This window comes from Crinia signifera, chromosome 1 (assembly GCF_055691185.1).
Source record: "Crinia signifera chromosome 1, ASM5569118v1, whole genome shotgun sequence".
Lineage (NCBI taxonomy): Eukaryota > Metazoa > Chordata > Amphibia > Anura > Myobatrachidae > Crinia > Crinia signifera.
This window is the reverse complement of record NC_139217.1, coordinates 405,335,663-405,361,550: the sequence shown is the minus strand read 5'-3', so window position 1 is coordinate 405,361,550 and position 25,888 is coordinate 405,335,663. Positions and strand designations below refer to the sequence as shown.

General features: G+C 44.7%; 1 protein-coding gene across 1 annotated transcript in view; it reads right to left on the bottom strand.

Annotated features, from left to right (window-relative positions):
* Positions 1–7,632: 7,632 nt before the first annotated feature.
* LOC146031378 (uncharacterized) overlaps positions 7,633–25,888 on the bottom strand; it is a 58,373-nt gene continuing 40,117 nt past the window's right edge. Inside the window, exons 10-13 of the mRNA XM_083158443.1 lie at positions 24,255–24,297; positions 16,361–16,547; positions 9,286–9,421; positions 7,633–8,008 (exon numbers count right to left, since the gene is read on the bottom strand). Of these exons, the coding sequence (XP_083014569.1) occupies positions 7,909–8,008; positions 9,286–9,421; positions 16,361–16,547; positions 24,255–24,297 (466 nt within the window). The 3' untranslated portion in view covers positions 7,633–7,908. The remainder of the gene's footprint in view (positions 8,009–9,285; positions 9,422–16,360; positions 16,548–24,254; positions 24,298–25,888) is intronic.

The window sequence follows — 25,888 nt, the reverse complement described above, 5'->3', positions numbered from 1 at the left end:
AGATGTGTGCTTACTATGAGATGTGATTGGATAAGATGTGATGTGTGCTAAGCTTAGTATGAGATGTGATGTATGCTTACTATTGAAAGCACCTAAGACATTTTTTGCGTCACCTCCAGTATCGTCGCCACCCCGTAGCGTGGCGAGCAGCGGCGGAACGCATCCTCCGACCTTTTCATACCCCCACTATCCACGGCAGCGTGGAGTTGATTTTATATAGTGTGGCGAGCCCGAAGCATGGTGAGGGGACGCAAATTACATGTATTCCGCGTCCCCTCGCCACGCTTCGGGCTCAGTGGCTCGCTGCGCTCGCCACACTAAAGCAACTCCGCGCCGGCATGGATAGTGGGGGTATGAAAAGGTCATAGGACACCTTCCACCGCCGCTCGCCACGCTTTGGGGTGGTGGTGTTTTAGGAACACATTCACACATTCACTGCAATATCATACAGCTAACACAGTAATGACGACATGTGTTAACGAACAACTGTCATTTACTTAAATAATTTAATTGAAGAAGCATAAATAATTAACAACATTGATTACAATAATTAATGAGAATAATAAGAATATATGAACTTTAAAAACAACAACATTAAAAATCAAGAAATAAAATCACACTTAAAATCAAGAAATAAAATCACACTTAATCATCCTTGGGGAGGAGCTTCAGTGCTTGCAGTATACGGTGGAATGGGTCATCAGCTCCCAATGTCTTTCTCCACATGAATTCCTGTAGATATGATTGGAGCTCATGTCGCGCTGTGCCCCTTTGGCGCTTATTGCGCCATTTACATGCGCCCCACAATCTCTCCACATTCTAGGTATGAACCGCTGTGGCCGGGTTAATGAAATTGTAGCGATGATTGACTTGGAAATGTTGGTATCCTGCCAGTTCAAGCTGTTGAGTGCTGTATGCCCTCCAGCAGTCCGTATAGATAGTGGTGCCAGGCGCTATATTGTCAATTATACAGTCCATCAATGTGGTGGCATCATGCCTGGGCACTATTTTCAGGAAACAATGTCCGGTTTCCCTACATATTCCCCCAAAAATCCACTGCTGTGGTAAAATCCGGCCAATGTTACTTTTGCGCTTAACAAATAATGTCTCATCTACCTCCACAATGTGGCCAGGTCCACCGACCCCCGCTGTGGCTGCACCATAATGTCCAGGGCGCAAGACTCCCGCATCCAGCAGTTGTACAGGACCACAGTTTTCTAAGAAATGAGAAGCTGCTGACCACAGTACTCAATGGATGTCAGCTCCTGTGCCCAGGAGTAAATGAATTGCACCAAGGTCACAAACGATAAGCGGCACTCTGGAAACCAGTGGGCCGCTCTGAGGCTCACCTTCAGCCAGCATACTTTCACAAGCTAAAGATATTCATCGATGCAGCCATTTGCAAAACTTTATATAGATCAGCAAAAGTTAACCAGCAGCTCTGAGGGATACTTCCAGTACTGTCAGAAAATCACCTCAGAATGATGTCTGAGAGAATCTGACAGGGAGCGGGAACGGGAGCGGTACTGAAATCGTATCGCATGCCACTATAACGTCATGCGATGCGATTTCACTACGGTACCATATGTACTGAAATTGGGCACCCTGCTAGGAAACAAGTACCGAAAAATATAAATGGTCCCAATGAACCATATCGAAGGCCTTTTCTTTGTTTCGAGCCAGAAGGCCACGGGGAGGTATTGGTGAGGAAGGGTGGAATGTTGTACAGATGGAGCCCCTCTCATTCAGGCAGGGGCTGGCAGTAGATTCCCCCACCAGCAGCCGCAAGGGGATGCGCGTGCATGAGACACTCCACATCTACCACATAAGAGGGACTTGTGGATTAATCCATTTGGGTTTATCATTAGAGCACCCTTTATTCAAATTTTAGGTCTCCACTTGATGTCAACACCAGGCTGTGGTACAATTCTATGGGCATAACTGTACTGTTGTCAGCAGACAGGATATGTTAATGAGTGGGGCTAGTGTGCATGTGACATGTGCTAAGGCGCCGTCAGCTCTGCTAGGCTCCGGAAAAATGAGGAAACTTGGCTAACGGAAAAAAACACCAAGAAAAATGTGTGTTGCGCAATTAGCAGCAGCTGGCACGGGGCAGTCACTCCCCAGAATAAGTTCAAAAGGAAAAAAGAAGCATGTGCCAGCGCTGTCTGAAAGACTTGCAAGACAGTTAATTAAAAATTGAACATTTTAATTAATAAAAATAAGAACATTCATAAAAAATATGCCACAGTGTGCATTTCAAATTTTGTTATAGATACTAAAACATCTGAAATATGATCAACTTTGATTCAATTTAAATAGCTGTAAGTGTATGAGAACGTCACATTAATCCAACTGGATAAATATTGGAAATATTACTAATCCACGTTTTAGGTGTGTGCTGCTGGCTTTAATCCATGATGGTAAAATGATGATTAGTAGAGGAGATGGGAGATGTGAAATCTTTTAATAAATGTTTAATAAACGTTTCCCTTGTGTCCTCATAAACGTCTTGATAATTACCAGAAGATTCTGGAATCTTTGTAAAACAGAAACTCTGTATAGTGGATAATTAGGAGCAAAGCAATTGTCCCACATGCAGTGTCCAATAGGAGTTGAAAATTCTCAGCAACAGCAGTAGGTGGATGATGAAATGCCAGTTGGGGGTAATTTAGAGTAGAAGCTCAATGCGTTTACCCGGATAATACTCCAGCTTCCTCAGGAGCAAATGTACATTTTTGTAAAAAAAAAAAAACACCGTAGCATGGGTTTCTAAGTCAGGGTGCAGGTGTGATCGCACACATGTGCAGGGAAAGAGAGGAAGGCCTGGGACCCAGGGCACCCTACCACATTCCCCATTGCAGGCAGCCGGGCAGTGTAAGAGAGAGAGGACAGGCTGCCATTGCAGCTGCCTCTCTCCCCAGCTGGGTACACAGCACTAAGCAGCGTGTGCTCTGCTCGACTGGCTGTGCTGCAGTGGAGAGTGATAAAGGACCAGCCAATCAGCTCCTAAATGCCATGTGACAGGCTGTGTTTGAAAAATTACAGTTATGAGCTGATTTGTTGGTCGTTTATGTGGCTCCACTTTATCACTCTGCAAGGCTTAGTATGTGTGCCCCTTAAAAACCAGTCTGTTCCCCCTTTCATTTCATAAAAAATAAATGTATCTGTTGTTTCTCTTAATACCGTACCCTTATGTTTTATCAATGAAGTATACATGCCACTTAGCCTTAATTAATAAAATATACAGTACTGTATATGCATGTTATTTTTAGTTTTTTTTAGTACCACATCCATAGGCAAACGCAAGGGGGGTTTCTGGTTGCCCAGAAATACCCCTCCTCTTGGCAAGTGCCTTAAATTATGAAAACAATAGCACTGATATATATAATATGATCAATAGAACCACCACCACATCATGCAGTGTAAGGGACAGAGCGGAGCTGCTGCACATGCCCAGTGTACCAGCTACTTCTACAGCATTTACTGTATGTGCAGATCTGAGCCCTAAAACATCACAATGGACCAGAGAGCATCTGCCAGGAGGGAGAGACAGGAGCCTTACCATCAAGTGGGAGATTGTGAACTAAGTGCAGTACAGGTTCTATTACGTGGCACACTATTATATTCCCCCTCCACTCCCACTGGGATGGTACAGTATGAACAAGTCTGGGTACTTGTTTCCTAGCACGGCGATGCGATGTTAGCTGATGTTATACAATTTTAAATTGTATACCATCGAATTGTATGCCATTGTATGGCATATACAATGGTATACGATTTTAAATTGTATAAGCACCCTAATGGGTGTTTTCAATGTTAAATGTGCCCCCTATAAGATAAATAATTGTATAAGCACCGTAATAGGTGCTTACAATGTTAAAAGCACCCCCACGCCACCCGTACTATCAATGCCAACCCGAAGCGCGGCAAGCGCAGCGAGCCCGCGAGGGTTGGCGGTACGCGTCCTCCGACCTTTTCATACCCCCACTATCTACGTCGGCGTGGAGTTGATTTAATATAGTGTGGCGAGCCACCGAGCCCGAAGCGGTGCGACCGCAGCGAGCCCTGCGATGGGACGCGGAATACATGTGAAGTAATGCGCGTGCGCTCGCCACGCTTCGGGCTCGGTGGCTCGCTGCGCTCGCCACACTATATAAAATCAACGCCACGCTGACGTGGATAGTGGGGGTATGAATAGGTCGGAGGACGCATACCGCCGCCCCTCGCGGGCTCACTGCGCTCGCCTCGCTTCGGGTTGGTGTTGATAGTGGCGGTGGTGTGGGGGTGCATTTAACATTGTAAACGTATAGGGGGACCATTTAACATTGAAAAAACCCATTAGGGTGCTTATACAATTTAAAATCGCATCGCACTGCATTATATGCCATATACAATGGTATACAATTTTAAATTGAATACAATGCCATACGACTGAATATAATGGGCGCCGTGCTAGGAAACAAGTACCCAAGTCTGTTTTAAAAAAAAACACACACAAAAAATGAATTTTGATTTTATTTTCTACTTGTCGACATTTTAAATGTCGGTATTTTGACCGTGTGTCTGTATTTTGTATTTTGTCAGTCAAAGGTGGTCAGACTTTTGACCGTCCAGATTTTGACTTAAAGGTAAATTAACTGCATTGATAATGCAGGATATGAAAGGATTTCCTTTTTTGATTAGGTGAGTATGATTTTTTTTTTACATTTTTTAACTGTGATTAATCCATCGGACACACATAACTGATCACACTGGCCCAGTTCCTGCACAGCTTTACCTGCTTAGGGGCAGGATCTGGTTACTTAAAAAGTGTGCATTAAAGGATTTGGAGCAGATTTTAAGGACAACTGCTCTAAAAGTCCTTTAATGCTTTTAGTCTATAATAAAATAACATGTGCCCTATGTATGGTGCTGTGAACCACTTATAAGTAAAAAATAATAATAATAATAATAGCCACAGGCATAAATCTAGGAGGCAGTGGAGTCATCTGCCGCCGGGCTCCTGCTCCCAAGGAGGCACCTCTTCTCTTCTGCGAGTTTGAATCGGTTCATTGAATGCTGTCAATATCGCTTCTGTGGCTGACTCCCCCTCCTAGCAAGACCATAGATGTCACATTCTCTATATTCTAAATGTAATTTTTGTCAAGTGTCACACCCTGTATTAGAACCCATGACCGGTTCCACTAGAAGCAAATACCTTACATACACACATACACAGTGGCGGGCTGGGCCGGAGGGCAGGGAGCCACATGCCACGCGGGCCGGTGCGATTTCACAGTCCTGGGGCTGACATGTGCATCTTGCAGCTGGGAGACAGAGAAAGCTATGCAGCCGGGCTTATTGCTGTGCTTTTTGGACCCCCATGCAATGTTCCCTTTAATTTTACGAGGGCTGTGTGCGGCAAAAGATTTTGGCTGTGCGACTTTGGAAGGAAATTTAAATTTTTGTGCGTCACTTATATATAACTGGAAAATGACGTTCAGCATTTGTGTTACTTTACTTCAAAATGATATTATTTAAACATTCAAAACACAGCACACAATGTAGTTAATGGGTGAAACACACATTAATTGAGTCCACAACTGCAAAAAGGGACCACTGCTGCTTTGTGCGCTCAGTTGTAATGTCTGTGCGCACGCTCGTCGAGTTGTGTGCGCGCGCACGTGCGCACAGCTTAGAGGGAACACTGCCCCCATGGCTATAACAGGGTAGAAGGGGTGAGCCAAAGACCGAACTACCGGCAGTGCAATGAAAGGGCGCACAGTCGTGGACATTACTTGTACAAATAACTTAGTAATACTAGCAATGTCCATGGCTGTGTGCCCTTTCATTGCTGTGGGCCCCAGCGCTGTGTACCTTCTCCGTAACCAGGGCTGCCAAAACCTGTCTATGGTCTCCAGAAGTTCTTCTCCCAGAGGAGCACTGCAAGTGCAGCTGACGTCATGAGGCCGACCGGCCTGCGCTCCCTGAGTCTCACAACATGCCAACACAGAGAAGGAAGCAGGGATCCACCGGAACAGGATCCACTGGCGCGTTAAGCCCCAGCAGGCTCAAAGAAGCCCCAGCCGGCACCCACCTGACTGCCATTACTACAGAACCAGGAGGCAGGAGCTTGCAGCCTTACAGACCCACCAGGGATACCGTGACCCAGCACAGGAGACAGTGAGGGCCTTTCCTAACAGGTGAATCGTGCTTGCGGTATATTTATATATAGATTATAGATATATATAGATCTGTTTTAATCCTTGCTGCAGGTGGTGTGTGTTTGTGTGTGTGTGTGTGGGGGGGGGGGAGGGCACCAATATTTATCTTGCCTCTGGGCAACTGGGACAAACTTACACCACTGATAATAGCAAAAACAGGTACCTAGCAAGGCACCAAACAAGCACACCCTTTGGGGTTGATGGTAGATTTAGTGAACTTAAGGTCCATACACACTGGGCAACTATGCCCGGCGTGTATGGACAGCGATGATGCAAATCATCGCTGCTGGGAAAGCCGCTCAGTGCATACACACTGCCCGGCGCCGATGGAGGGGGGAGGCCGGCTTTGCATATCGCAGAGCTATGCAAAGCCATCCTGAAAGCCGCTCATCTGCTGGTATAACGGCTTTCCCGGCGATGATGTGGGAGCGCGCAGCAGCGCTCATCACTGGGCATACACACTGGGCGGCTTTGAGCTGAAAGCCAATCAAACTGGGTGTTTTGAGCGACTTTCAACTCAAAGTCGCACAGTGTGTATGGGCCTTAGGAGAAAAAAGCTTTTCTGCAGCATTGTAGCTGGCAAAGGGCTAAAGTTTAAACTCCCCATATTTAATATAATGAAAAATATGAGGAAATCCCAGCTTTCTCCACCTTTTCTTTTGTCCTTTCAGATTCCTCAGCCTGAAATATATTGTAACAATATGATCTGTGTAAGAACACTATTTAAGTAGAGATATTAGAAGGTTTTGATCTTGCTGGAAACATAGGAGGTAATTCAGGTTCATTTTCACCATTGCGAATTTGCAGTGGTGAGCGATGTTTCGTGACTGCACATGCGCATAAACATTTATGTGCATTTGCAGCTGCTTGGTGCGAGCGGCCATGGCGAATTAACTATTCGCTGTCCGCTCGCACACAGCACTAAGGGTTGGGGGGCGTTGGGGGGTGGGCATTCCCATAAAAATGCTGGGCATTCCCATGGTGATTTGCCGCTGACACGGGGGCGGGGGGGTTGGGGGTCAGTGAATGTCAGCAGCCCACCCACATCCTGCACAGGGTGCTCTTAGAGAGGTGTCTTCCATCTGCAAGAACTGTATAAATCTTTCGATGGTTGGCGACCATCGAATGATTTCCTCTATGCAAAACATCCATTCGCATGCGTGCGGGTAAACTCGGTGTGGGATGGGGGGGTTGACGGTCATGCGGACGGTGTTTGGTTGACTCGCAACCTGAATGACCTCCATAATTCGGTCACAGGTTTTGTACTGGGTAAGTTCTCACACGCACGTTATATTACACTTTATGTGAACTTTGTTTTAAAGAATTATAAAAAAAAGGAAGAAAACTTATACAAATGTCTATACAGCATTTATGGCAGGTTTCATAGCCAGTAATATTTTGTGCACATAAAAAACCTCACTATTTATTTCAGCTAAAGGTCACTTCACAAAACAAAAAGTTTATTTTTAGACTTTTACATGTTGGCTCTCTGCAGCCTATCAGACTAAACCCGTGAAGTCCTTGATTCATAGCAGCTCTGCTTCATCACGCCGTTACACGTTCTAGGCCTGCGCTGCACACAACACCTCTGCGCCAACAGAAGGTGCCCGGCCCATAGATGCAATGGGTGGCACACAAGATACATTTGATGTATCATTGCAGTATGTTGCCCATTTTAGTCAAGTCTCTCAGCTTAGTTTCATCACATTCTGGTCTCCTCCAACGGCCGGCTCATAAAATCTTGGATAGCTTGATGCAAGGGTAACCACTTGTTTATGGACATCTTCAGTGCTGTGATCCAACTGGTGAAATAAGAATGATCATTACTGATACTGTATAATGTTACTGGATGGTATTTTATGTATGTAACAAGTGTGCTGTCACTAATAGTGATGGTGACTGTAACATCCCATGCATACTGGTCAATTTGACTCCACAAAATTTGACACCCCACCCCCTGCACACTGTTAAAACTACACATTGGAAAAGGCATGGACGTGGACGCAAGGATTGTGGTCTTGTAGGAAAAGACAAATTCTGGATTCATGCCCCTTACATTTTTCCTCATTATAGTAATGTCCCTTACACATTATACACCACACTGCAGCGATCCACGTCCCCCCCTTTTTGGGATTTGGGCAGTCGGGATTTTGACTGCCGGGATTCCGACCAACGGGATTTCGTACCAATCCCGGCCGTGGCTCCCAGTGCGATAACCCAAAGGTGAGAGGCTTGGAAAACCCTCACCAGAAACCCTATGCTACTAACTCTCCCCTTATTGAACATTATGTACAACATTCACTCACACTACAACTCCATAGATGCAAATAAAAGGAGACCACACTCTGCCATTGATGACATCCCTGGCTATATGCACATCCACCTGACAACGGGCCTTATTCTAGTTCACTCTTAGAAGCAAATTCCTTCTTAGCTGGACAAAACCATGTGCACTGCAGGTGGGGCAGATGTAACATGTGCAGAGAGAATTAGATTTTTACTTCAAACCCCTATCTATATCTATATTGCAGTGTAAAAATAAAGCAGTCAGTATTTTCCCTGCACAGAAACAAAATAACTCACCCCATTCTAATTCTCTCTGCACATGTTACATCTGCCCCCCCCCCCCCCCCCTGCAGTGCACATGGTTTTGTCCATCTAAGAAGGAAATAGCCAGAAGAAGTTAACCAGAATAAGGCCCACTGTTAGGAGACGTGAAAACCTCTAATATTATACAGTATATTGTACATATTAAATGTACATTCATTTATAGGTATTAATCAGCTGCCAGCTTGAATCACAAATGGAAATGAAAAAAATAAAGTTTTTTTTTTCCCATTGCAGCACATTGGGGGGTTGATGTACCAAGCAGAAAAAGCAGTGGACAGTGAAGAAGTTGCCCAGTTTGCTTCTACGTACCATTTTATAGAATGCACTAGATAAATGCTACCTAAAAGCTGATTGGTTGCTTTCGTCAACTACTCCTCTTTCCCACTCTTTCCACAGCTTAATGCTATTTGCGTGCATTTACTTACTAAGCCTGAATATACAGTAAGTTTATAATAAATGAGAAGTATACCGTTTGTTTTCGGCCGTATTTCCTGCACTGAGATAGAATGCTTTAAATTCCTCAGATGGAGGTCTAAGTTCAATGACGCAGTGTCTAGTGTTCAGTGATTGTTCACTGACAGTGTACCCTTGCAAGTAGATTCCACCTGCAAAAAAGATAGAGAGCACTGGTAATGGAACATTAAACAAAAATATCTTTGCAATGTAACAAAGTAGCAGTGGTGTAACTAAAAATTTTGCACACACACACATGCACCCCCCCCCCCCCCAAATAATTTCTGGCACCCCCTATACATTTATAATATTCTTTTAATTAAATGCTCCTTGCCAGATGTTTCATGCTCATTGACAAGAGTAACATGCTCTTTGCCAGGGGTTACATATATGTGTGTGTGGGGGGGTTCTTATTCATTGCCAGTGGTTTTCTGCTTGTTACCAGTGGGTTATATATATTATGGCAGTAGGGATTGGTGTAATGGTTATTATTTCTGCCTCACAGCGCTGAGGTCATGGGTTTGATTCCCACCATGGCTCTAACTGTGCAGAGTTTGTATATTCTCCCCGTGCTTGCGTGGGTTTACTCAGGGTACTGCGGTTTCCTCCCACAATCCAAAAATATACTGGTAGGCTAATTGGCTCCCAATAAAATTAACCCTAGAATGTGTGTGTGTGTATACATGTGGTAGGGAATATAGATTGTAAGCTCCACTGGGGCAGGGACTGGTGTGAATGTTCAAATAAAGCGCTGCGGAATATGTGTGCGCTATACAAGAAACTGTTAATAAATAAATTATATATACAGGTTGAGTATCCCGTATCCAAAATGCTCGGGACCAGGAGAATTTTGGATAACGGATTATTCCGTATTTTGGAATATTTCATTATTTCAATGATGTATTTTGAAGTATCTTGCATGTATGCTGTATAAACACATAAAATACACACATATATATTTTATTACCACATAAAATACACACAAATATATTTTATTTGTTCAAAAAACAAGGTTTCAAAACATGAAACAAAATTTGTGTACTATCTCAGATATTGAATTTGAATGCCAAGCAATCATTTTCTTGTACATATATAGTGCCAGTTACATATCATGTCCCCAGTAATTTATTTATTTATTTATTAACAGTTTCTTATATAGCGCATACATATTCCGTAGCGCTTTACAGAGTATAGTTGAACATTCACATCAGTCCCTGCCTCAGTGGAGCTTACAATCTATATTCCCTACCACATGTACACGCACACACAGACATTATAGGGTTAATTTTGTTGGGAGCAAATTAGCCTACCAGTATATTTTTGTATTGTGGGAGGAAACCAGAGTACCCGGAGTAAACCCATGCAAGTACGGGGAGAATATACAAACTCCGCACAGTTAGGGTCATGGTGGGAATCGAACCCATGACCTCAGCGCTGTGAGGCAGTAATGCTAACCATTACTCCATCCGTACTGCCCAAATGTGAAGATACAGGGTTCTTTAATCACTCAGACACCGAGCAGATGAAACCAAAATATGGTTTATTTTTATCACAGCACACACATGTAGATAAAGACAGGAACAAGAGGCAAATGTAGCATATAAATGTTATCGGGTAGCAGTCCAATGGCAGTCCTTGTAGCAGCAGTTCCAAAGCAAGCCCACTGATGGTATGGAGACGCGTGGGAAATTAGAAGTTTTTAAAATGACTTGCACACAAGCCAGGAGGGAGATTTTGATGGACTGTCCTGGACTAAGAGGTTATGCTCTGTCTAGGTATCGTGTGGACTTATATGCTATCACTGCTGTGTGGAGGAGTGATAGTTTTGTGCTTTGGAACTGCTGCTACAAGGACTGCCATTGGACTGCTACCCGATAACATTTATATGCTACATTTGCCTCTTGATCCTGTCTTTATCTACATGTGTGTGCTGTGATAAAAAATAAACCATATTTTGGTTTCATCTGCTCGGTGTCTGAGTGATTGAAGAACCCTGTATCTTCACATTTGTGAAGTAATGCTGTTACATATATCCCCAGTGAGTTTTTAGCAAAAAATAATTTTTTTTTTCACTTTCTGGAATGTATGGTTTTCGGAATAATTCGGATAACGGATATTCGGATACGGGATACTCAACCTGTATATATATATACACACACACACATATATATAACAAGCTGGTATATCAAGCGTCACTCGAAGGGCAGTATTCAATGAGGCCAATTCGCCATGTTTCACGGCGAATTTGTGCTATTTTCGCATTGGAAGGTGATATTTTGTGTCAGAAAGACGGCGAAAAGTGCACGTTGAATAGGGTGATTCACTTTCTAAGTGAATTTTTGCCCTGTGTCACCGTGTAGCAAATCGCCATCTTTTCATGGTGAAGTGGAATGTGAGCTTTTAAAATAAAGTTTTTTTTTTTTTTTACATTTGGTGTAAAAAAATCAGGAATTTTATTCTGTGAAGGGGCATGCTATTTTTATTCATGTGCTTATAGCACATCAACATATATTCTTTACACATAACAGCCAGCAGGGGGCCGGGAGCTGCTCATTAGATATTCATATATTCACTGCTCCCGATCATTACATATGCACGATCAGGAGCAGTGAATACCCGGTCCCCTGCTGGCCCTCCCGGGGGGGCAGCTTGTGCTGCCTGGGTCCTGGGGAGCCCTCCTCCCCTCCACATACATTCTGGGGCAGGCAGGGAGACTTCCATCTCCCTACCTGCCGCCGTCCCCCGGCACCTTGCAGGATGCCGCTGGGGTTAAGATTCATCGTCAGGGGCAGCGAGCCCCTGCAACATTGAATACGGGGATAGTAGGGGGACAGCGATGCTCCAGAACACGGCAGAAAATGATCATTAATTTACCATGTTTTTCATTTATTTATTTTTTTAATATTGATTCATGATGTCATAGTCACATGTACTGACTGTCACAAATTATAGTATATTAATGTCAGTAAATGTTAACTGAGCTCATCACTTTTTGGCCTTCTAGTTAAGATCAAGTGCAGTTGTGCCTGGGGCTGATTCAGACCTATCCGATAAGCTGTGAGTACTCTCAGCCTACGGACAGGTAAGCATCATCCGCCATACCCCCCCCCCCCCCCCCACGAATCCCCTTTCTAACATGCAAGGGGATGTGTACGCAAGCAAATACCCTCGCATGCAGCCGAAAGGGAGAGAATTCAGTCAATCAAATGATTTCTCTCCCCTTCGGTAATACAAGTCATTCTGAACTGACGTTTATTACCATCGGAGATGGCTGAAAAGGGGCAGGCACTGACGTCAACTGATGTGAGCCAGTCGCCCTGAGCAGGCATTGACTTGCCTACGTCCACTTGGGAACGCTCAATGTTTTTATGAGGATGCCCATAAAATGCTGGCTGTTCCCTCTGTCCCAGTCCCCTGTCTGCCCCTACCCGCCCCCTCTGGAGCGATTGGCCTGGTGAGTGTGAAACTCGCCAAAGCCGTTCGTTACCCGGGGTTTGCACATGGGCAGACACGCGCATGCATAAACCCCAAACATCGGGAAGGGGCCAAATTCATACCCGAATGAATGGGTCTAAATAGGCCCCATGTGCGCTGCTTAGGGAAAGATCATCCACTTGATCCTTTGGCAAAGAAGCTGGAAGCCTGAAGACCAAGGTGCCTGAAAATGTTCTGCTGACAGAGGGCCTAATTCAGAGTTGCAAGCTAAGCTAAAAAAACGCACATAACTGGACAAAATCATGCTGCACTGCAGGTGGGGCCGATATAACATGTGCAAAGAGATTAATATTTCAGCGGGTTCTATTTTTTCCGTGAAGGGTAAAATACAGCTGCTTTTGTATGTAGCACACAAATGTTATACAGTTGTATTCCTGCACATATCAGCCGCACCTGCAGTGAATCATGATTTTGCCCAGTTGTGTCCTTTTTGCTTTGCCCAAAGTCAGGACCACGCTCTGCACTTTATTTTTCCTTTGTCTTGGCCTTCTAAATAGGGCAAGGATACTTTTTATTATTTCCCCCAGCAGTTTGTGTGGGGCTTATTAAATTATTCATTACAGTTTTTCCCATTTGCACTTTTTTGCAAATTCCTTCTTATTGAGTTTCTTGTGAGTGTGTCATGTTTTAATGAGGTTTTGGGGACACTCTTATGGGCCTAGTCTCCTGGGGCTCTTTCCTTTTGGGTACAGCTTCAGCCAACCCTGAGGAGAAAGGGGTGAAAGGGGCAGGAAAGCCTGGAAACTCTTGCCATCCCAGGGGGCCTTGTGGCTCTGGGGGTTGGGGATCCCAGGGGTTCCCAGGGGTTCCACAAAGCTTTGGCAAGGGGGAACCTGAAGATCCTATTTTCTAATCAGTGGGCCTTTTGGCTATGAGGGGATGGGGAGTAACGTGGCTATTCTCCTTTTGGAGAGGGTCCAACGTCCCAAGGCCCCCAACAGTTTTGCACTGCACTGGATGTTTGATGCCACATACCTCAGGCTTTAGCCAATGCTGACCTGTAAACACTTGCTCTCTGCTCTAGTGAAAATACAGATGGCAGATGGAGCATCCCTCTTCCTTGCAGGGACTGGCACCCTCCACCTGCCGGAAGGGGATGCGCGCGCACAAGACGCACGTGCGTCCCCTTACAACGGAGCTCCAGCTGGGTCCTCGCTACCTCGCTGCTGGTCCCCAACGTGGTCCCCCCCCCCTCAACCCTGCTCATCTGCCTGAAGCGGAGACGGGCAGGGTTCCTGCCCCCCGCTGACAGGAAACCGGGACACGCGTGCATGTGGGACGCTCACACGTCTCAGTCAGATGTAGCGTCCGCTCGCCAGTGGGGGTGGTCTGGCGAGCCCCAGCATTGAATAAGCAGTACTACATTTGTAGGGCACATATTCTTTGAAGGAGGGTGCAAATTTATAGTTTGCACGGGGCATAAAACATCCAAGCACTAGTTCTGACCCCTGGAGCCCAGGTGTCAGTGTACCATTGTCCTTGCTGGGACTTGTGGTTCACCAAGTCCCAGCACGTGGGGGAGGCCTGCTGGCACTTGTCGTTCACCTGTATAAAACAATGTGATGTATTATTGTTTTAACCCTATCAGGCCGGCGTCCAATGGCCAGGGATGCCAGTGACAGCCCCGGGCTTCAGCCCTTTACGGGTGAAGCCTGGGGGGGGGGACCCCTTTATTGAGGGGGTCCCCACTCCCCCAGGTACCCCGTCCAAGACTGACCAGCCACGGTGCTCATGGTACGGCCGGGGGGCCTTATGTAAAAAGTGTCCCCCGGCTGTGGCATGACACCACGGGCTGTTGGAGCCTGGTGCTGGTTTCAAAATACGGGGGACCCACAGATTTTTTTGTCCCCCCATATTTTTGGAACCAGGATCGGTCCAAGAGTCCGGGGCTGGTTTCAGAATTATGGGGGACCCCTACGCTTTTTGTCCTCTGTATTTTTGGAACCAGGTCTGGCTCAATGAGCCCGGGGCTGGTTATGCTCAGGAGGGGGGACGTCACGCAATTTTTTGTGGGTGGCAACCAGTCATTTTTCTGGGAGTGTCAGAAAAAAATTTAGGATTGCCCAGGTGTTTTAAGGGAGGATGTGTGACGTCAGCGCCGGCCTTGATCAGCCTGTATCTGTTGCACAGTTGTGGAAGGGTCAAGTCTCGGCTGCACAGGTTATATGAGTTCGGCTAAACAGAAAACATGTTCGATCTCCATTTGATGTCTATGGGATACTGATTTGATTAATGAATTTGTAGTCAAAATCAAAGCTGTAATCTCACAGTCTGTACATTTTTTGCAATTCACCCGCAGACTTGTACAGGGCAGGTTTTTTTCTGTCTGGGCGGTGACTACTCGCAGTCATCTGCAACTTTGCAGATGAGCGATCGGGTCTGAATCAGGCCCCAAGTGCATTGTCACTTTGCAATCTGTGTGATAATGAAATAAGAACGTCTCATCCACATGTTTCCCCATAAATATATGTGGTATCCTCTACATATAGCTTAGAGGCAGAAGTGGGGCATTAGATAATTTCGTGTCTGTGTATTTATCTGTCAATGTTAGGGGATTGTGTGCGTGATGGAGGGTCCCAATCTGTATCCTGTCTGTGGACCTAGGCCAGGGATTCCCTCATAGGCCTGCATAAAATCCTCAGATAAGTGCTGTTATGGTTTATTACAGCTGTATCCAGTGGTGTAACTACTATGGGTGCAAAGGGTGCGGCTGTACTAGGTCAAAATTTGATTTGAAGCATAACACTGGGGGGCAACATATAGCAATTTATGGGCACCAAACTGAGATTATATCTTGCCCCCCCCCCCCAACCTAAAAATGTTCTGGTGTCCCTGCGTATGGGATTAAGAGACGGAAGGAAGGCGAAGGTGCATGGGTAAGAAAGAGATAGAAGGATGAAGTGGGGGTGAGAGAAGGAAGGTGTATGGTGCAGGGGTAAGAGAGAGCGATAGAAGGAGGGAGTCTATATAACATGTATACGGGGCTCTACCATTGTGTTGTGTGTATAAGCAGCTCTACTGTAGCATAACATGTATATGTGGCTCTACTGTGTAGCGTAACGTGTATTAACAGCTCTCCTGTGTGATGTAATGTGTATAAATTTCTCTACTGTGTGGGATAATGTGTATAAGCATCTCTACCTGGCATAATGTGTGCAATGAGCTCTACCTAGCAAAATGTGGATAAGCGGTTCTACCTGGCATAATGTGCACAAGGGGCCACTCATTTCAAGCTGCTGTATAGACCTGTCTAAGTTGGCCAGAACTATCGACACCAAACAAAAATATGACCTTGTCCCTCAACCAAAAAATGTTCAGACACCTCTGCATACAGAAGTTGGAGAATAATTTGCCACACTTCATTTATCCTATTGGAGATGTAGTAATCCCGCCTTCTGTTATGTTTGCTTCGCCCATGTTTTTATTTGGTGCAGCCCACATGAGGCCACTTCCAGAAATTTTCCAGGGCCACTTTTAGTCCCCAATCCGCTGCTGTACACATGTCAGTGCATAACTGAAAATAAGGACACCTAAGAAGAAAATTTTGAATATTAAAATACAAATTGTTAATATTTTAGATTTAAAAAGTACAATACCTAAAGCACTAGTTGAGCGAATACTGGAGTAAAAATACAAGCAGCCATCTTTCAGGATGCAGTAATGTTGAATCCAAAAATCTTTGTTTCTGTCTAGTTGATGTAAAAGACCCAGACACTCAGGGTTCTTAATAGCCAGTGGAGGAAGGCTGATATTGTGTATGGTCACATCAACCCAAACATGGTTCTACAAAACAAACAAAGTAGGATTGTCAGAATTAAAAGAACAATAAAGCTAAAAAGTGAAAACATTTGTACGACAGTCAGGAAATATTTAATTATTATATTTTTTCTCACCCATCTTCTATCAATAGTGAAACTATTCCAAACTACAAGAGCAAAAACAAAAAAAACTCAAACTGCTCAGGACTCAGTAGTTTTGTTTATTGAACTCAAGGATAGATGTAAGAAGCAGGAATAAGAGAGGAGAGGAAAGCCAATCTGCTTTTACGTAACATGTATCTATAAAATTATATGTAGCTGCTCATTGGTTGCCTTCTCTTCTCCACTCTTATCACTGCTTCATACATCTGTCCCTCAGTTGGCTCAAGTGACATATTAGTGATAACCATTGCTCCAATCAGCAAGGAAAAAGTAAAAGCTTATAGCACAGGATATTGAAGAATCAAATCATGCAAGTGAAGTCATCTAAAAGACTATTAGCGAGATGCATCAAACCATGGGTAGAGATAAAAAAGAAAAGTGTTCCCTAGCAAACAATAAGCTTCATTTATATAGAACAGCCTGTAAAATGACAGTAAATTTGCATACACACTATGTGACATACTGGACAATATATAGTAGTCTGATGGAGATTGGAAAAATATATCGTAGACATTGCATAGTGTGTACCTGTGATGCCCATTGTCCATAAAGTTGTCCCATCTGATGGTCTACATGTTAGATAGACTGACCCCACAGACAACGTGCAGTTTAAATTGGGCTCTACCCAAAAGAGCTTTAAGAGATTAGGCCCCTCCTCTCTGGTGGGAAAAGTAGACTCTAGCATGCACAGGTCTCTGGGAACATGGCACCTGTGATGCATTCCTGAGGGACTTCTCTATTGCACATGCGCAAATCACCAGAAAATGGCCATGGCGACTATATATCAGTGTTATATGCAGCTTTGCAGCTGCTGATGGAGAGGTAAGTACAATGAAATGGGTGCAGAGTGTGCGATGTGTGTGCCCCCCAGACCCAGGTGCCCATGTGCACCACACACCTTGTACCCATTATACTGAAGGTATGCCAATGGCTGTTCATATATATTGTGTTGATATACAATATATTGTTTATTGTACACAGCAGCATGATATATCATGGGGCAAATTTACTAAGATGGGAATTCTATTGAAGGTGGGATGTTGCCCATAACAACCAATCAGATTCTACGTATTATTAATTTAGCACCTTCTAGAAGATGATAGGATCTGATTGGTTGCTATGGCCAACATCCCATCTTCAATGGGTGCAGGGAATGAGAGCTCTGAAAATATCCTGCACAAATATCCGGTCCCGGGACCCGCAGACGCTATATACAAACCTCCATTGTCCCCTGAGACGCTCCTGTACCGCCTGTTCTGCCCGAGGCTGTCCTGGATGGCTCGTGGAGTCCTGGATGACCGGCTGTGCCTGCTGTGCCTCATGCATCTCCTCTTGACACGGACACAATTTTGGACCCTCCGGCGGCTCTGACTGAATGCGGAGGTCTCTGGTGTGCAGCCCCGGTGCACGACTGTGCTGATGCCTCTTGCTGGGCGACTCGGAGGGTGGTGGCGTCTACTGGCTCTCCGGAGGATTGGCAGAAGAGAGTGGGAGCTGTCTCCTTTGAGGCACGCCGCTCGGGCCGCACGGAGAAGCTGGCGCCATATTGCCTGCCCGTCTCCTGGGCTGCGGTACCTGAATAGAACAGATCCTGCGCTGGGCTTAGCAGGTACCTCTCATATACATTTTCAGGAACCTGCACGGTGGGTGTAAACTCCGGCGCAGTGGTGACCCTTGCCACACGCTGGACTATACTTGTGACACAACTTGGAGTGAATGAGTGGGGAATACTGTCACCAAATCCTCTGCACAGATATTTCGCTTTTTATCCTTGAATCCTCTGAATACTACCCTATTGGACCCTCTTCATACCGCTCACAGTCTTTATATACCTGGCAACGTGCTAGCTGTCGCCCTTCCACTTGCGTGAGGCTATTCTACAGCTGAGGATTTATTGAATTAGAGACGATAATACTTATATATACTGAAAGTTATACAAGATTATGGAACTTTCCACTCAAAAAATAAATTTTTGTGATTCAAGCCTCTACTGTCAGGATTTTAAGCAAGTTTGAGGATGTCTGTTATGGTGGTCCGTCTCCTGTCTATACTCCTGATGGTGTGGTGGAGGCTGCAGAGGTCGCGGAGGGCATCCTGACTATATGCATTACATACAGTATATGAACTCTGCTGATCCTGTACCAGCGCCAGATACATATACTGTACCTCCATGGCCCTGTCTGCTGTAAAACTTGCCTCGGTTGCTTTGAGTCTCTGGGAAGCTATGGTCGCCTGTCCTGAACGCTGTCTGGATTACCCCCGAGATGCTGGGGACAAACATCTTACTGTTTTTTTTCCTATAATGTATGGATTTAAGGACTGGCCAGATTAATAATTTACGCTGTATTGCTTTTTGTGATGTCTCTTCCACCGCTTCTACTCATTTTTCTTTAGCAGTACTATTACTGTTTCCTCAGTAATACTGTATTATGTCTATATATACATCCTGATTTTACTTCTCTCATACTGTAGGTACTTTTACTGTATACTATGTGTTCTGCATTACACATTCTGTATGGCGAACGCTATGGCATTGACTATGCTGGTGGGGGAGTTTTCATCTTATTCCGTCTACACATAAAGGCCAAGTCAGGGCCGGCGCTACCCACTCAGCAGCTCCTGCAAAGCAGGGAGGCGCCATGCTGAAAAGGCGCTGTTTCCCTCCCTGTTCTGCTAAAGCTGCCTCAGCCCTCACTGTCACTGCTTCCTGCACGCCGCCTGCAGCGCCTGTCTGACAGCGGGTGGCAGTATGGAGAGGCTGAGCAGCTTCCTGCACCGCGCACACGCTGTCCTCCTCTTGCGACCTGCTCCCTCTTCCTCATGGACACTTGCGCTGAGGCATGTAGCACTGTCTGTGAATGCCTGGATGACATGTTATGTCCGGATCCGCCCCCCACCCATTGCTCCCTGCGCAGCTGTCAATCAAATGACGAACAGGCAGCAGCGCCGCCTCCCCTTCCTTCCCTCTTCTCAGTGTGCTGTCCCAGTGCCACAGCCAGTCCTCAACACTCCGCCCCCTCTATCTCCTCCCCTCTTCTTCCATCTACTCCTTCTCTCCCCTCCTTTCCCCCTCAGTCACGAGTGCTGCACATTCTTTTTGTACTGCTTTCGAATCGCAATGCACACACATTGCATGCATGCCGTGCGATGTGATGCGATCTAGCCCATAACGTATGCGATTCTCGCAGCGTGTATGGGCACCTTTAGTGCCTGCAACATTTTGCGGACACAGCACTGAGATGGTGTATGCATACATGTACATGCACCCGAGATCCTCCATAGGATCGCATGTTGCATTCACTCCCACAATCAGCCCGATTGTTGCAATGGCAATGTGAAAAAGCGCAAAATGTATGGTTTGCAGGAGGGCGCTGGACACCCTAGCACCGGCCCTTGGCCAAGTCCACTACCCCTGATATATCTTGTTATAATATCCTGTATATAGAGAAGGGGGGGGGGGAGAGTTAGCATAGACTAGTAGGAATTAGAATAGAGGCATTACGGTTAAGGGATCCAAGTACTCCTTAGGTGGGTTGTACAGGGTGGGGGTTATAGTGGTGGTTTGTTTTGGGCTTTGTGGGTGGGTTTAGTTAATTTTTATTTCTTCATTTCCCTGTTTGACCGGACACCTGACTTTGCAACGATTTTTCTTTCCAGTAAAATATCCTCTTTCCTTATTTGCTCTTAATGGGTATTATGCTGATAGATTATACTTCTCTATACGATGAAGCTTTGCCATATTCTAGTGTGACATACTACATTAAATGTATGTGCGATACATATCCGCTACTGTCTATGACCCATAACCCATATGGCGCCTTTGGGTAATGGTAGTCTGCATATCCTGCAATGTAAAGCCTCTACTTGGAATGTTCACACTTATTACTTTTTTGTTAACAATATTCCGAATACTTTTTTGCTATATAAGTGCCCTACATCTGTCATATGTATAGGGTCTGGTGTCTGTGTCTGTTATACTCCTTGCTTATAGCAGGTGTTTTGTTTATTGTATTCTAAAAATGTAAATAAAAAATCACTGAATTTAAAAACAAAAAATTTACCCCATAGTGTCTGGCCATCACTGGGACAAATTAATTGGTTCAGATGAGTGACTTCTCTTCAAGGTTTAATAGACCTCCCCCAATATAATAAAATGAAAAAACTTGTTGGCTACATTTAAGAGTAAAGATAGTTACTGTACATGCAAATTAATATATCAGAAGATGTTGCAACCTGCTATGGATTGTAACTATTATACCGCTTTCACACTGCCAAAACGTTAAAGAACCGGTATTTTTAAACGGTATTTAAAATGGGTCTGAGCCTTCACATTGCAGTAGATTACCGTTTTAAATACCGTTTAAGTACCATTCACATCAGTCAACCCGTTTAATCCCCTGAACACGTTTCAAGGCATAATGCAGGGGACAGCCTATCACAGGTCTGTAATCTGTTGTTTTTACTAATAATACCGTTTCAGAGCCATTCTCCATAAAAAACGGCTCTGAAACGTGAAGAACTCTGCTTTTTAAACGTGTTGAATTACCGGCAGGGCCGGCTCTACCACTAGGCAGCTTTAGGCAGCTGCCTAGGGCGCCGGCATCTTGGGGGGCGCCACCAAGTCTGCAAATCAAATAATCAAGGATGTCTATGAGGATCGTTGTTGTACTTAATGCAGGTGGCAGCTGTGGAACTTCTAAGACCTCTATACTTTCCCTTGAGTCATACTTCCTACATTGCTGCCCCCTCCTCCTTGTACTCTGTTGTGGGTGGCAAAGGGGAGGGTGCAGAGAACCTCCGGGGAAAGCAGGGGAGGGGGGGGGGGAGTAGGCTGAAATTTTGCCTAGGGTGCTGAGAAGCCTTACTCCGGCCCTGATTACCGGTTATCTTTAACCGGTAAATCAACTCTGGCACTTTCCCACTGCAGCCTTAAACGTTTAGAAATGGGAAAAAAATTGCAATATACCGTTTAACAAGTGCAGTGTGAAAGTGGTATTACTGTGTGTACCTTCAACTTAATTCAAATTGATTGTTTGTTAAATTGAGTGATAGCATTCTCCCATTGGATGTGCTGCATGTCTAATGTGACCTCCGCTTCACTCCACAAAAATTACATTTAAGTTTTCTATTTATAAACAAAAACAGAAAGTCTGAGAAAAAGAATAATTTGAAAAGCTGCACCGTGGGACGCCCCGTTGGAATCAGAACATGTTGTACAGAGAAGGTAGGTGGTATGTTCGCTCTTTGCTACAGGAAATTAGCCCTTCACTGAAATACTGTGTATGCTACTGTGTCACCTGGATAAGCCCCAATGCATTAAATCTCTGTCTGGATTGTAGGCAAGTGTTTTGTATCATAAAATAGATATGTTGATTACTATTTCTTTAGCCTTGACAAGCACATTTACATTTTGCTAAACAGAACGTTATGCCAAATGCGATGTTTGCATGCAGTAGGTGGCAAAAACAAATTGGAAATATGATCCTTTTTGTCATTCAGTAAACAGAACACTTAGCTAGACAATAAAACAACATTGTAAGTATGCAAACATAAAACATCTCTTATTACAACTCTCACATATAGTGATATACACCTTTCAGGAGTCTATCACAAAGAAAAACAAAGCACATAGCAGATCTTCTATTTGTACTGTCACTTTAGCTAGGTATACATATATAATAATGTGTACTGTACCCAGTGGTCTGGTTTGTGACTGGACCTGGAGGGATGTCAGCATTGGCAACAGCATACACACTTGCCAATGCTGGTTGTTATTAGGGGATGCAGTTGAAATCCCGGCAGTCGAAATCCCGACGCCGGAATCCCGACCACCGAAATCCCGACCACTGAAATCCCGGCACTTTGTCCCTCTGTGGGTGTTCACGACGCCCATAGAAGGAGAATAAATTAGTGTGCCGAGCGTAGCAAGCCACATCCCCCCCTTGTCGGGATTTCGGCGGTCGGGATTCCGGCATCGGGATTCTGACCGCCAGGATTTCGAACCAATCCCTTATTAGCTACGTTGGGGGAGGGATGCTGTATTCCATAGCATGGCTCTGACTAGTGATATCCTCCATCATCCTGCATGTACAGACCATGGTGGACAATGGTAATGACTCATGGGAATGTGCATCGTAAAATATAGTTCGTACACATTAAACAATATCTACGAAACATATGGAAACACAGAAGGGGATCTGGCTAGTGATATGTTGGTGATACATATTGGGGGCTGCTTAGAGAGACTGGCTGGAGAGACAGAAGGTGTGGACTGGTTGGAGAGACAGAAAGTGGGAACTGGTGGGAGACAGGAGGGACCTTTACTTTCTCAGTCTTAGTCTCCACAATTTCTGATGGAAGCCCTGTATATGGGTGGAGTTTTTTTTTGTTTTTGTTTTATTATGAGGGTTATTGACTTAATATTGGGACTCAGATTTAGGAAGCAGATTACTCTGTCCTCCAGGACATCAACAATGGGAGGAGCAGCAGATGGAAGAACTGCTTTGAAGACTAGAGCCCTCTTCTAAATGATACTGCAGTTCTTAGAACTTTGGGTGAGCTTGGGCACATCACTACCTCTATAGGCCCACACATGTGCCCAAGCTCACCAAGATGTGGCTACACCTGCTATGAAGGAGACCTGTGCCTTTGCACTTGAACCTAATATACCTGCATATTCTTCTGACCATCACGCCCCATTGTTTTTGAAAGTCTTGGATAATTCGTTGCATCCTAGTTGAGGTTCTTGGCTCTGGTAATTCACCATCTACAACTTCAGGACTTAACCTCCAGTGGCACCCAGGAGTTACAATTCCATTTGGACTCCATCACTTTGGACGACTGATTTGGTTCGTTGCAGGTTATTTACTCACCCAACGGGTTGTATACACTAATGCACATGGTCTTTATTTTTTCTAAAATGTGCTGTTTTATTATTATTTGTTATTAAATATACTTTTTTAATTGATTTACTCGTTTAGACACATTTTTCCAGCGCTGCTATTGTATTTCTGTTTTTGTACTATTATACCTGCTATGAAGGCAGTGGATTTACAGGGGAAGATAGAGGATGGCAGGAAGCCTGCCTGATGACTCTAAGTTAGTGATACAAGGAGTGGACGTAACAGACAATTCATCTGATATTTTAGACTTCTTGGATCACCGACTGAGAGATCAGAAAAGTCAATCAGCAACGTGCAGTTGTGACTCGATGCTGAGATGGTCACGACCCATTTCGAGGCCAAGACCAAGGGTTTCAGAACTGCTGGTTTATTTATAATACAAGAAACGACTGTTTAAAAAACTATGCAGAACAAAAACAGCATCAGTGTGTATGGACCTTTGTTGTTCCTCCCATTCACACTGGTCAACTCAATATAACACGCAGACTTATTTCTATTTAATGTTAGTTAACAGAATTAATTAGCAAAATCTATATTACTGAACTGACAGAGCCCTGGGAACAACCACAGATTTGAGGCGGCCTCATTAGGTGGTAATGCAGTGATATTAAGAAACAACAATATTAAGAGATTAAAGCATATTGTATAGTTCTGTTTCAGTTCATTACCTGGTTAAGTGGATGCACTGCTTTATCCATTGCCTCCAGCCACCTAGCACACAATAGAAGGGTAAGACTAATCATTGGGTATAGTCAAGTCAGCTCTTTAAAATAGATATATAATACAGTATGTTTGTCAGAACTATGGCTTGGAATAAAATTAAAACATTACCAAAAAGTCCAAAACATTTTCACCGTTTTAACACAAAAATACCACTAATGTTACCACTTAAGGCCCATACACACTGGGCGATTCTGAGCTGAAAGCCGCTCAAAACACCAAGTTTGAGCGGCTTTCAGCTCAAAGCCGCCCAGTGGGTATTGCCCGGCGGTGAGCGGTGATGTGTGCTCCCGCATTATTGCCGTGAATGCCGCTCATCTGCTTGTATTACCAACAGATGAGCGGCTTTGTGGACGGCTTTGCATAGCACTGCACTACGCAAAGCTCTCCACCCCCTGCTGACAGTGCCTGGCAGGGGGAATGCCGCTCAGTGTGTATGCACTGAGCGGCTTTCCTCCCATCGATGACATTGATCATCGTTGTCCATACACACTGGGCGATTATGCCCCTTTAGGATACTAGGCTTAGGGGTCGAGCAAAATTTTCATGTTCTATACAGACAGTGATGTAACTAGATACATCCAAGCCCTATTGTCATATGATGAACACCATCATATCCGCATACTCACCATAATGTACCCTCCATCCCTAATCAATATCCAACACAGCATTATGGAGGGTTGATGAATCAAGCAGTGGAAAAAGTAGCGTAGTGAACCAGTGGAGAAATTGACCATATCAGTTTCCACCTATCATTTTATAGAAAGTACTTGATAAATGCTATCTCAAAGCTGATTTCTTTTCTTTTCATTGCTTATTAAATCATCCTTTAATTACCTTACCAGCAGTCTGGCACATTAGTCTGAGTCATACTTGTCCATTTCTGAACCTCTTTTAAGGGAGATCACAGTTATGAGGTTATGAGGTCTTCAGCCCCATACACACATTTTTTAAAAGATATCTCTCATTTTGGCCCTTTTGAGCAATAACTTAAAAAAAATCGTTAAGTGTGTATGTTCAATATTATTAAATATGTGCATTGTTAATGACTAGTGGCGGCTCCAGAGGAGAAGCAGCAGCACAGTCCAAAATTCAAACAGGGGAACAACACCAGCTGTAAGTGAGTACATTTGGAATGGCAGTTGGTGGCAGTTGCTGTGCGTCCCCTTTTTGAATTTTGAACTGTGCTGCATGCAGCCCCATCTCTGGAACACACAACCCTGGGGTAACCAGCCTTTAAGTAACATGCCTTTAAGTAACATGACACTATGCGTCGTCTCACATGCAGGCCCCGTCCCCTGATCTCTCGCATGTGTAGGACGGATTTTTATGGGCGGACACTAAAAACCAAGAGGAATAGCAAGGCATGTGGATCAGCAGGAGACCCAGTTAAAAAACAGTAGACTCCTGTTTAGGGTGGCCAATCCCAGGATTGGGATCGGTGGGATCGGTGGGATTTGGCTCCAACAAGTCTGGGATTTCAATCCTCGGATTGGAGTATCCAATCACGGGATTAGACTGTGCATGCGCAGTCTAATGCCAGGCAGTGTCTGAGCACACGCTCAGACGCTGCCCGGCTGTT